This window comes from Eschrichtius robustus, chromosome 13 (assembly GCF_028021215.1).
Source record: "Eschrichtius robustus isolate mEscRob2 chromosome 13, mEscRob2.pri, whole genome shotgun sequence".
NCBI classification, from domain to species: domain Eukaryota; kingdom Metazoa; phylum Chordata; class Mammalia; order Artiodactyla; family Eschrichtiidae; genus Eschrichtius; species Eschrichtius robustus.
The window spans coordinates 86481102-86494659 of NC_090836.1; the positions used below are offsets into that span (position 1 = coordinate 86481102).

Sequence of the window (13558 nt, forward strand, 5' to 3'; positions counted from 1 at the left end):
CACATTCACAGTAAGACAGACAAGATGAAAACTCAGAGGGTTATGTACCAGATGAAGGAACAAGATAAAACCCCAGAAAAACAACTAAATGAAGTGGAGATAGGCAATCTTCCAGAAAAAGAATTCAGAATAACGATAGTGAAGATGATCCAGGACCTCGGAAAAACAATGGAGGCAAAGATCGAGAAGATGCAAGAAATGTTTAACAAAGACCTAGAAGAATTAAAGAACAAACAAACAGAGATGAACAATACAATAACTGAAATGAAAACTGCACTACAAGGAATCAATAGCAGAATAACTGGGGCAGAAGAACGGATAATTGACCTGGAAGACAGATGGTGGAATTCACTGCTGCAGAACAGAATAAAGAAAAAAGAATGAAAAGGAATGAAGACAGCCTAAGAGACCTCTGGGACAACATTAAATGCAACAACATTTGCATTATAGGGGTCCCAGAAGAAGAAGAGAGAGAGAAAGGACCCGAGAAAATATTTGAAGAGATTATAGTCGAAAACTTCCCTAACATGGGAAAGGAAACAGCCACCCAAGTGCAGGAAGCACAGCGAGTCCCATACAGGATAAACCCAAGGAGAAACACGCCAAGACACATAGTAATCAAATTGACAAAAATTAAAGACAAAGAAAAATTATTGAAAGCAGCGAGGGAAAAACGACAAATAACATACACGGGAACTCCCATAAGGTTAACAGCTGATTTCTCAGCAGAAACTCTACAAGCCAGAAGGGAGTGGAATGATATACTTAAAGTGATGAAAGGGAAGAACCTACAACCAAGATTACTCTACCAGGCAAGCATCTCATTCAGATTCGATGGAGAAATCAAAAACTTTACAGACAAGCAAAGGCTAAGAGAATTCAGCACCACCAAACCAGCTCTACAACAAATGTTAAAGGAACTTCTCTAAGTGGGAAACACAAGAGAAGAAAAGGATCTACAAAAACAAACCCAAAACAATTAAGAAAATGGTCATAGGAACATACATATCGATAATTACCTTAAACGTCAATGGATTAAATGCTCCAACCAAAAGACACAGGCTTGCTGAATGGATACGAAAACAAGACCCATATATATGCTGTCTACAAGAGACCCACTTCAGACCTAGGGACACATACAGACTGAAAGTGAGGGGATGGAAAAAAGATATTCCAGGCAAATGGAAATCAAAAGAAAGCTGGAGTAGCAAGACTCAGATAAAATAGACTTTAAAATAAAGAATGTTACAAGAGACAAGGAAGGACACTACATCATGATCAAGGGATCAATCCAAGAAGATATAACAATTGTAAATATATATGCACCCAACATAGGAGCACCTCAATACATAAGGCAACTGCTAACAGCTGTAAAAGAGGAAATCGAAAGTAACACAATAATAGTGGGGGACTTTAACACCTCACTTACACCAGTGGACAGATCATCCAAAGTGAAAATAAATAAGGAAACAGAAGCTTTAAATGACACAATAGACCAGATAGATTTAATTGATATTTATAGGACATTCCATCCAAAAACAGCAGATTAGACTTTCTTCTCAAGTACACATGGGACATTCTTCAGGATAGATCACATCTTGTGCCACACATCAAGCCTCAGTAAGTTTAAGAAAATTGAAATCATATCAAGTATCTTTTCTGACCACAATGCTATGAGATTAGAAATGAATTACAGGGAAAAAATGTAAAAAACACAAACATATGGAGGCTAAACAATACATTACTAAATAACCAAGAGATCACTGAAGAAATCAAAGAGGAAATCAAAAAATACCTAGAGAGAAATGTCAATGAAAACACGATGATCCAAAACCTGTGAGATGCAGTAGAAGCAGTTCTACGAGGGAAGTTTATAGCTATACAAGCCTACCTCAAGAAACGCGAAAAATCTCAAGTAAACAATCTAACCTTACACCTAAAGGAACTAGAGAAAGAAGAACAAACAAAACCCAAAGTTAGCAGAAGGAAAGAAATCATAAAGATCAGAGCAGAAATAAATGAAATAGAAACAAAGAAAACAATATAAAAGATCAAAAAAACTAAGAGCTGGTTCTTTGAGAAGATAAACAGAATTGACAAACCATTAGCCAGACTCATCAAGAAAAAGAGGGAGAGGATTCAAATCAATATAATTAGAAATGTAAAAGGAGAAGTTACAACAGACACTGCAGAAATACAAAGCATCCTAAGAGACTACTACAAGGAACTCTACGCCAATAAAATGGACAACCTGGAACAAATGGACAAATTCTTAGAAAGGTATAACCTTCCAAGACTGAACCAGGAAGAAATAGAAAATATGAACAGACGAATCACAAGTAATGAAATTGAGACAGTGATTAAAAATCTTCCAACAAACAAAAGTCTAGGACCAGATGGCTTCATAGGTGAATTCTATCAAACATTTAGAGAAGAGCTAACACCCATCCTTCTCAAACTCTTCCAAAAAATTGCAGAGGAAGGAACACTCCCAAACTCATTCTATGAGGCCATCATCACCCTCATACCAAAACCAGACAAAGATATTACAAAAAAAGAAAATTACAGACCAATATCACTGATGAATATAGATGCAAAAATCCTCAACAAAATACTAGCAAACAGAATCCAACAACACATTAAAAGGATCATACACCACGATCAAGTGGGATTTATCCCAGGGATGCAAGGATTCTTCAATATACGCAAATCAATCAATGTGATGCACCATATTAACAAATTGAAGAATAAAAACCATATGATCATCTCAATAGATGCAGAAAAAGCTTTTGACAAAATTCAACACCGAGTTATGATAAAAACTCTCGAGAAAGTGCGCATAGAGGGAACCTACCTCAACATAATAAAGGCCATATATGACAAACCCACAGCAAACATCATTCTCAATGGTGAAAAACTGAAAGCATTTCCTCTAAGAGCAGGAACGAGACAAGGATGTCCATTCTCACCACTATTATTCAACATAGTTTTGGAAGTCCTAGCCATGGCAATCAGAGAAGAAAAAGAAATAAAAGGAATACAAATTGGAAAAGAAGAAGTAAAACTGTCACTGTTTGCAGATGGCATGATACTATACATAGAGAATCCTAAAAATGCCACCAGAAAAGTACTAGAGCTAATCAATGAATTTGGTAAAGTTGCAGGATACAAAATTAATGCACAGAAATCTCTTGCATTCCTATACACTAATGATGAAAAATCTGAAACAGAAATTTTGGAAACACTCCCATTTACCATTGCAACAAAAAGAATAAAATACCTAGGTATAAACCTACCTAGGGAAACAAAAGACCTGTATGCAGAAAACTATAAGACACTGATGAAAGAAATTAAAGATGATACCAACAGATGGAGAGATATACCATGTTCTTGGATTGGAAGAATCAATATTGTGAACATTACTATACTACCCAAAGCAATTTACAGATTCAATGCAATCCCTATCAAATTACCAATGACATTTTTTATGGAACTAGAACAAATCATCTCAAAATGTGTATGGAGACACAAAAGACCCCGAATACCCAAAGCAGTCTTGAGGGAAAAAAACGGAGTTGGAGGAATCAGACTCCCTGACTTCAGACTATACTACGAAGCTACAGTAATCAATACAATATGGTAGTGGCACAAAAACAGAAACATAGATCAATGGAACAAGATAGAAAGCCCAGAGATAAACCCACGCACCTATGTTCAACTAATCTATGACAAAGGAGGCAAAGATATACAATGGAGAAAAGAGAGCCTCTTCAATAAGTGGTGCTGGGAAAACTGGACAGCTACATGTAAAAGTATGAAATTAGAACACTCCCTAACACCATACACAAAAATAAATTCAAAATGGATTCACGACCTAAATGTAAGACCGGACACTATAAAACTCTTAGAGGAAAACATAGGAAGAACACTCTTTGACATAAATCACAGCAATATCTTTTTTGATCCACCTCCTAGGGTAATGGAAATAAAAACAAAAATAAACAAATGGGACCTAATGAAACTTCAAAGCTTTTGCACAGCAAAGGAAACCATTAAGAAGACGTAAAGACAACCCTCAGAATGGGAGAAAACATTCGCAAAGGAATCAACAGACAAAGGATTAATCTCCAAAATATATAAACAGCTCATGCAGCTCAATATTAAAGAAAAGAACAACCCAATCCAAAAATGGGCAGAAGACCTAAATAGACATTTCTCCAAAGAAGACATACAGATGGCCAAGAAGCACATGAAAAGCTGCTCAACATCACTAATTATTAGAGAAATGCAAATCAAAACTACAATGAGGTATCACCTCACACCAGTTAGAATGGGCATCATCAGAAAATCTACAAACAACAAATGCTGGAGAGGGTGTGGAGAAAAGGGAACCCTCTTGCACTGTTGGTGGGAATGTAAATTGATACAGCCACTATGGAGAACAGTATGGATGTTCCTTAAAAAACTACAAATAGAATTACCATATGATCCAGCAGTCCCACTCCTGGGCATATACCCGGAGAAAACCATAATTCAAAAAGACACATGCACCCCAATGTTCATTGTAGCACTATTTACAATAGCCAGGTCATGGAAGCAACCTAAATGCCCATCGACAGACGAATGGATAAAGAAGAGGTGGTACATATATACAATGGAATATTACTCAGCCATAAAAAGGAACGAAATTGAGTCATTTGTTGAGACGTGGATGGATCTAGAGACTGTCATACAGAGTGAAGTAAGTCAGAAAGAGAAAAACAAATATTGTATATTAACGCATGTATGTGGAACCTAGAAAAGTGGTACAGATGAACTGGTTTGCAGGGCAGAAGTTGAGACACAGATGTAGAGAACAAACGTATGGACACCAAGCGGGGAAAACCGCTGTGGGGTGGGGATGGTGGTGTACTGAATTGGGCGATTGGGATTGACATGTCTACACTGATGTGTATAAAATTGATGACTAATTAGAACCTGCACTATAAAAACAAACAAACAAAAAAAACAACTAATACTAAACTTTCTTTGGGTTATTTGTATGGAAATATGTTAATATAAATGTTTCAGACATTACATGAAAATTCCAAAAATCTTATATATTCTGGTATAATGTTATAAGTCATAATTCTAGTTATTACTTTAAAATGTATATCTCAGAAATAACTAAAAAAAAAAAAGGAGTGTTTACGTCAAAAAGATCAGTTTCATTTAGTCATATTCTTATGATTCCAGACTTGTCATTATCTTGCCTAATAAGGATGGAAAAAATCTATGTGTGTATATATATATTATATATATAATATATATACATACATATATATGTATACATATATATGTATATTGTGTGTGTTTTCCAATTTTTTTATTTCATTTTTTTCATATTTGTGCATACCTTGAAGATACTGTGGATTTGGTTCCAGACCACCACAATAAAGCAAATATCATACTAAAACGAGTCCCAAGAATTTTCTGGTCTCCTAGTGCATACAAAAGTTATGCTTACATTATACTATAGTCTATTAAGTATGCAATAGTGTTGTGTCTAAAAAATAATGTACATACCTTAATTAAAGATACTTCATTGCTAAAAAATTCTAACCGTTATCTGAGGCCTTCAGTGAGTTGTAATCTTTTTGTAATAGTAACATCAAAGATCACTGATCACAGACCACCATAACAAATACAATAATAATGAAAAAGTTTGAAATATTGCAATAATCACCAAAATGTGACACAGAAACATGAAGTGAGCAAATACTGTTGGAAAAAATGACACCAGTAGACTTGCCTGATGCAGGGTTGCCACAAACCTTCAATTTATAAGCAAATGAAGTGACCGACAAGGGATTAATCTCCAAAATATATAAACAGCTCATGCAGCTCAAGATTAAAAAAACAAACAACCCAATCAAAAATAGACATCTCTCCAAAGAAGACATACAGATGGCCAAGAGACACATGAAAAGCTGCTCAACATCACCTCACACCGGTTAGAATGGGCATCATCAGAAAATCTACAAACAACAAATGCTGGAGAGGGTGTGGAGAAAAGGGAACCCTCTTGCACTGTTGGTGGGAATGTAAATTGATACAGCCACTATGGAGAACAGTATGGAGGTTCCTTAGAAAACTAAAAATAGAATTAGCATATGACCCAGCAATCCCACTACTGGGCATATACCCAGAGAAAACCATAATTCAAAAAGACACATGCACCCCAATGTTCATTGTAGCACTATTTACAATAGCCAGGTCATGGAAGCAACCTAAATGCCCATCGACAGACGAATGGATAAAGAAGAGGTGGTACATATATACAATGGAATGTAACTCAGCCATAAAAAGGAATGAAATTGGGTTATTTGTAGGTACGTGGATGGGCATAGAGACTCATACAGAGTGAAGTAAATCAGAAAGAGAAAAACAAATATCGTATATTAATGCATATATGTGGAATCTAGAAAAATGGTACAGATGAACTGGTTCGCAAGGCAGAAATAGAGACACAGATGTAGAGAACAAACATATGGACACCAAGGGGGGAAAGTGGAGGGGTGGTGGTGAGATGAATTTGGGAGATGGGGATTGACATATATACATTAATATGTATAAAATAGATAACTAATAAGAATCTGCTGTATAAAAAATAAATAAAATAAAATTCAGAAATTAAAAAAAAAAGAAAACTCACTATCTTCAAAGTGCAATAAAGCAAAGTGCAATAAAATGAGGTATGCCTGTATATGTTATTTTATACATATTACTTTTGCTTGAATTCCAAACAAAAATTATTTCCACTGATTTCCCCATTGCTCTTTTTCTGCTCCATAAACCTCAAAAGCAGAAGCAGTTAGAGTATCCTAAGAACTAGGGTACTCAAAAAAAAAAATCAGGGCCCTTTCACTGTTCAATTCCAGCAGTGCCAGTCACATCATAGGCTATGCCGTGTATTCCTGTCTAACTCCTTCCATCCAAGAGCAAAACAAATGGCAATTTTAAAACCACAGTCTGAATTACTTGTGCTTTTTTCCTAGGTGAAAATATCACCTTTATAGCCAAAGTCAAGGCCGAAGATCTTCTTAGAAAGCCCACTATCAAATGGTTCAAAGGGAAATGGATGGACCTGGCCAGCAAAGCTGGGAAGCACCTCCAGCTGAAGGAAACCTTCGAAAGGCACAGTCGGGTATGACCCTGACCTCCTGCCGCAGGGGCTCAGCCAGCTCATTCCTCTGTGTGCGTAAAAGGTCATTTTCGGTTCATCTTTGACAGACTTCAGTCCCAGAACATCTGCTGGAGTTCCCATTTCTAGTGTTTACACTCCAGTGTGGTTGCCCTGCTGTCTCCAGGGGCTTCAGAGCATTGCATTGACCCCTCCCATACTGAGAACATTGTACCGGAATCCCCAGATACAGACACGTCTTTAAGCCAATGCTGAGGAACTGGGGAAATAACTGCAATGTGATGGCCTCTTTCTGTCGGCAAGGTAGGGCTGAAATATGTCCGGATACATTTCATTGCAGGTGTACACATTTGAGATGCAGATCATCCAGGCCAAAGAGAACTATGCAGGAAACTACAGATGCGAGGTCACCTATAAGGATAAGTTTGACAGCTGTTCCTTCGATCTTGAAGTACATGGTAAGAGAGACTTCTAGTCTGGATAAGTTTAATTGTTTTTTGTTTATGAGGTATGAGACGATAGAGGAGAATAAGGCCATTTATTAGTATGAGATTTTGGAAATAAAGTTTCCTTTAAAACTGTGTGTTTCTGATTGTGGTAGTCTCAGCAAGCTTGCTGAATTAAATTGTTATGAGACAATTTAAAAACAGAATTGGGAGGAATTTATTGTAAATATCTCTTATCCATGCTATTCAATCTCTCAGATAAGGGCCGATGACTTTTTTTGCTGCTACTGAATGTACCTGTTTTCGTTTGGTCCTCTTATTCCCACTCAGGTTTGGGGATAAGTTAATATGGGATGAAGATGTCAGGATACCCAGGTAGAAGGGAGGATTTCTCTTATAAGGACTGATGTCAGATATGGAAGTTCTTCATCTATATGTTCTGTGTACTGCCAAGAGTGAATTTAGTAGGAATAAATTAAAGGTATGTATGTACATAGGGGAAAAGACAATACTTTGATAAGTATACAAAGGGAAAGTTGACTTGGCAGCAAACATCATAAACTTAAAATGAATCCGAAGTGTGATGTAGCTACAAAAGACAAAGCTGAGGTAATTTAAAACCAGAGCATTACAAGTGTTATAGGATCTAGGTTTAGGAAGTGATACCACTCTCTGTAACATGCTACTTGTTCCACATTTGAAGTAATGCCTTTGGCCATGGGTACCATACCTCCACTGGGATCCCTCCTGGAGTAGGGTAGCTGGGAAGATGAAGAATCCAGGAACTATGCCCCATTCAGCTTGAATATGTAGGTCAAGGAGGCCAGGCATTTATGACTCACTGTAAATAGGGGAAGGGCTGTCACACGGAAGGAAAAGGCCATTATCCATGTCCTCAAGAAGTGTTTAGGCAGATTAGAATCAAAAGGTGGAAATTAAGAGAAGGTGAATTTTGTCTTCACATTAGCACAAGCTCTTTCCTTAAAGCTATACAGAGACACAACAGAAGGTTGTGAGGGTCCCAGTCCGAGAGTTGTCAAGCAGAGGCTGGGTGACCATGGGTGGTGGTGCTGTCGAGATTTCTGTATTAAGTGGGAATTTGGTCCTGAGCGCTGCTTCTTCGACCTGGCCAGGCATCTCTGAGAATCACCTGAGGGGCGTTTTCAGAATATTGATTTCCGGGAGCCCATCCCTGATCTGGTGAATCAAAATCTCCAGCAGGGAGATCAAGAAGCTGACATTTCTTAAGCTCCTTAGGTGACTCTAATGGGCAGACAGGTGGAATGACAACTGGATACGGTAACTCCTCAAGTCCCTTCATTGCTTCCGTGCGAGGGGGGGTGAGGTGTGATACCTCCGCAGCTCACCCGCTGGGAGGAGAGCCATCCCCCCCTTCACCTGGCATCCCTTCCATCTGAAGAATCCCCACAGCGGGGAAAGGAACTGAACACAAAACTGCCTTCTTAATGGGTATTTATTTTACTGTTTTCTTTCCTTTCAAAGAATCTACTGGGACTACCCCAAGCATTGACATCAGATCTGCTTTCAAGAGAAGGTAACTTCAAAAGGGGAATCTAGGTAGCTTTTGTATCACATGAAAGTGGAAGATTTTCAAAATGCACTTTCCCTTCCCCCACACTCTATATTCCAAACGAGATCAACTCTTTTCACTGAAGTCAAACATGCTAAATATTCAAAAGTTAGTGTTCAAGAGAAGCTGTGGGTTTAATATGCCAACTCGTGTATATGCTGATCATTTTTTAGACTATTCTTGTTATAGGAAGCTCCCATTTTACGGGTCTATGAGGCTTCTTCCTTAATTGCATTATTTTCTACCAAATGGCCCACAAAGATTATAACAATACACATCTCATACAGCATCAGTTAAGTGATATCAGAAAACTTATATTGCCTTTTATCTAGAAATCACGTATGGAGCAATTAAACCATGTGCCCAGGAAACTGCAATTAAGTAGCTACTTACTGAAGTTAGCACTATTTAAATGTGGAATTATCCTAAATGAAAGACCACTGAGTCTGCTGGAATAAAGAACATTGTAGAAAGGCAAAATATAGATACTTAATTGATTTATTTTGCAACTGCCAAGGCTGAAATATCAGGGGGTCAAAGAAGAAAAATGAAAAGAATTTTCTAGCCTATGAGAAATGTGACTAGCCTTTTCCTGACATTATTTTATGCTCTGTACTTAATTCTTCCAAAATACAAATTCATTCATGAGAGCAAATGTTTTGTTCTTCTTAAGACAGAATCCACATAACAGTGTTGTTGAATAAGGAAAGTCATCTGAAACTAGCATAAAACAACGATTTAGTCTGTTAATAAAAGTCATAGTTCCCTCCTAAATTATGAACAAATGAAAATTGTAATTACTTTTAAAAGATATTTAATACTTCCTGATCAGTCAATTGTATTTTTTTAAGTCATAACTTTCAAAATCTCTTACCTTCCCTTCACCCCACGTTCAGCAAATGCATAGATCTAAAACTACATTCATCTTATGTGTAAGCCTATTTTAAGAGAGGAAGACGTAATCTGCTAAGTTTTGGGCTTTAAGAGAATAGAAATGTGTTTATGTCAAAAGGTCTTCTCCAAATATGTGCTATTAGAGAAATTTTGAAAACACACGATTTGAGCTCAATTCTTATAACTTACGTGTTATACACGCTGCTTTTAAACCCACAGACTCTTTTCTTAGAAACCATAACTAACATTTGTAAAAGAGCAGGAAACAAAACCTTCATTAAAACATTAAACACGTAAGTAAATATGTAGTGCCATTTAAATGTCAGTTCCATAGCTTCTATTATATTTAGAGTTTATATGAAATCATGAAGGTGGCTGCATGCCTAAATTAAGATGCATTTCTCTATAGGAAAGCACTTTTAAAAACTCCTAGTAAAGGGCTCAACAATTCCAAGACAAATTTTTGGAAAATACATTTTAAAAGGTATAAATATTAATAAGAAAATGAAAAGCTTATAATCCTTTCTCTTTAAAAGAGAAAGGAATGCATCTTTTAAAAAGCTCTGCACTAGCTCCATTTTTGTTATGTTGGTATCACATTATCTGATTAATCTATTGATGGACACAAAGAGGTTACCTTTAAATATAAGTTTGGTACTTATATATTTGACACTGGTACACTTCGTCCTCCAAGCCAATCTCTGTCTGACATGAATAACAGAGATCAGCAAAAGTCCTTTGCTTTTTACACAGGTATGTTTCCAGCGCCCCCAACTTGCAAAAACAAAGTACTTTGTGTTGCTTGGCTTAAGTGCATTTGTGTTCCTCTGTTTGAACACAAATCCAAGCAGTTCTATATATGCAATCTACAAAAATGTGCCTTCTGAAATCGTAGAGTAACACAAGCTCCTCATGTTTACTTTTCCACAAGTACATTCTCCAAAACTTAAAATGTCACTTGTGTGAAAAGAAAGTGTTTGTGTTGGTTTAGTCCTGTGACTTGTGTGCTAGTACAAAATTGCATATACGTTATATGTAGAGTGTTTGGGGGAAACTGTTGTGTACGTGTCTCAGCATTAAACCCGGATTTGCTTTTCTTTTGTTAATGACAGTGGAGAAGGTCAAGAGGATGCAGGGGAACTTGACTTTAGTGGTCTCCTGAAACGTAGGTGAGAATCCAGTGATGGAGTGAGGCGCTTTGGCCTGGAAATCTTTTAGATACCCACTCAGAGGAGTCAAGTTTAAAGTAGATGTTTTTCAAAGAATTTCTCATTTCTTAAAATGCGTTTTGCTTATGGAATACTATAACAGCGTTGACTAAGAAAGAGACAGAGAAACAACTGCATACTAATCTGTTAAAGATTTTAGCTGATGCTTTTACTTTCTTTTTAAATGTTTCATGAGTCTTCACATACTTTCTTAGAAGGGGATGAGGAAATCTGAAAACTGAGACAGAGACTTAAATACCTGAATACTTTTTATTTCTCTCATGATTTCTATTATTTCAATCATGATTCCTTGTCATGATTGAATAAATAAAGCCTCCATTCTTCTGCTTTTGATATTTGACTGAAAAATCAATTTCAAAATTTTGGTAGAAGTCTTTTGGTAGAAGTCTCAGCAAGTGTATATATATATATATATATATATTATATATATATATATATATACTTTAACATAGTATTGGTGATTTACTATATTTCATCAAATCTAAGACACCATTCATGTTAATATATACCTGTATTTTATAAATCAGTAAGCAATGAAAAAAATTGCTCCAAATTGTTTATTATGACATACTATTGACTATAAGGTACATCCTTATTTCAGAGATGTTTAAAATGTCCAAAAATGTGCATTTTTAGACGAGATAAAATATAGTAGTAAAACGGAGATGTTTTTAGTATTATCACTCACACTCCCTTAACTTTGTACTCTCCGGCAATAAAATTTATAGATTTTCATTATAGATATTTAGTATACAACCATTTTATAGAATTTCTGCCCATAAATATGCATATACATAATCATAAATATACTATATTATATATGTGTTATATATAAAGATATACATATCTAGATATTTACTATAGCACAGAAGCAACAAAAAGAAAATGACTTTTGCTGGGATTGTGTTTATCTACCAAACTTGTGAATAAACAGTAAAACTATAATTCTAAATGAATGATATATAATATTGATATGTTTTTATTTAGCATTTTAGATTCACTTTTTATTATTTTTACTGCTTTCTATGGTTACTAAAAAATCGTAAGTATAGATAGAAATGCTTCAAAACAAATTACAAATAGTAATAAATGGGCTTGTGTTCATTCTCAGTTTAGTTGGATGGCTTTATTCAAGTCCCTGTGAATGAAAAATTCACCCCCAGCTCTAAACATTTAGGTTGAGAACAGAAATATTAACAGGTGCCATTTATTAATAATCAAATGGATATTAGCCAATCAATAGACTTTGGCAGAATCAAAAACATTTTTCCTTCTCTGGATACTTCAAATAATCATTAGTCTCAATAATATTTATTAATTCCCCAGATGTATTTAAAGCAATAGTATATGAAGTGACCTTAAGTGAGCCTCACTCTTCCTGTTCTACAGGTGAGAAACCAAAGACCAGAGATGTTGAGTGACTTACCCCAAGTCACACAGCTAGTTAGAGGAAGGGCAGGGACCTAAGTCCAAATTTCCCTTTTCTGAGTCAGCACATTTCCTGTGACTCCACATAAGAAACGCCACTCTGAATCTGCCTCAGAAGTTGGCGCCTCGGACATTTATAGCGCAAATTGAAACTTTAGGAAGACAAGAGAGGTTTTTTGTTTTTTTGGGGTTTTTTTCCTGCATCTACTCAACCAGGAAAATACTAAATGCTCTCTTTGTGTAGAATATAATAGTAGGTGATGTGAGGAAAAGAAATCCAGTGCCTTCCAGCACTTGGCACGTAGAAAGAGATAGATACATATTTGTGGAAAGGAAAAGGTAGTGGTTAAAACATGGATTTGAGTCTCAACTCTCCCATTTACTAATTACTGTGCATGACTTTGGTCAAATTATATGTCCTCCCTGAGACTTGTTTTCCACATCTGTAAATGTGGAGAATAAAACTACTTAAGAGAATTATTGTGAGAATTAAGTTAAATGTAAAAGGCCTGGCTCGTACAGGTGTCAAATAAATATCCACTTCCCCCCAAAACGTGACATTTTCCCTTGAAGAATTTATATTAGTAAAGTGACAAAATACACATACACATACACACACACACACAATCAATAAAAATGTAATACAGTAGATTATTAGGTGCCAAGTCTGATTAAAAGGAAAAAGAAAGAAAAAAGAACAGACTAGTTCTGCCAGTAGTTTGCAGAGCAAAAGAAATCTAATTAATGGTCAAAATGACTAAAGAAAAAAAAATTACTAGAAAAAAAT

The 13558-nt window shown here is 36.0% G+C and overlaps 1 protein-coding gene across 1 annotated transcript in view; it reads left to right on the forward strand.

The window, feature by feature from the left end:
- The window catches only part of MYBPC1 (myosin binding protein C1), a 138137-nt gene that overhangs the window by 78414 nt on the left and 46165 nt on the right, over positions 1-13558 (forward strand). The window contains exons 9-12 of the mRNA XM_068561972.1: positions 7038-7186; positions 7524-7641; positions 9133-9184; positions 11227-11283. Of these exons, the coding sequence (XP_068418073.1) occupies positions 7038-7186; positions 7524-7641; positions 9133-9184; positions 11227-11283 (376 nt within the window). The remainder of the gene's footprint in view (positions 1-7037; positions 7187-7523; positions 7642-9132; positions 9185-11226; positions 11284-13558) is intronic.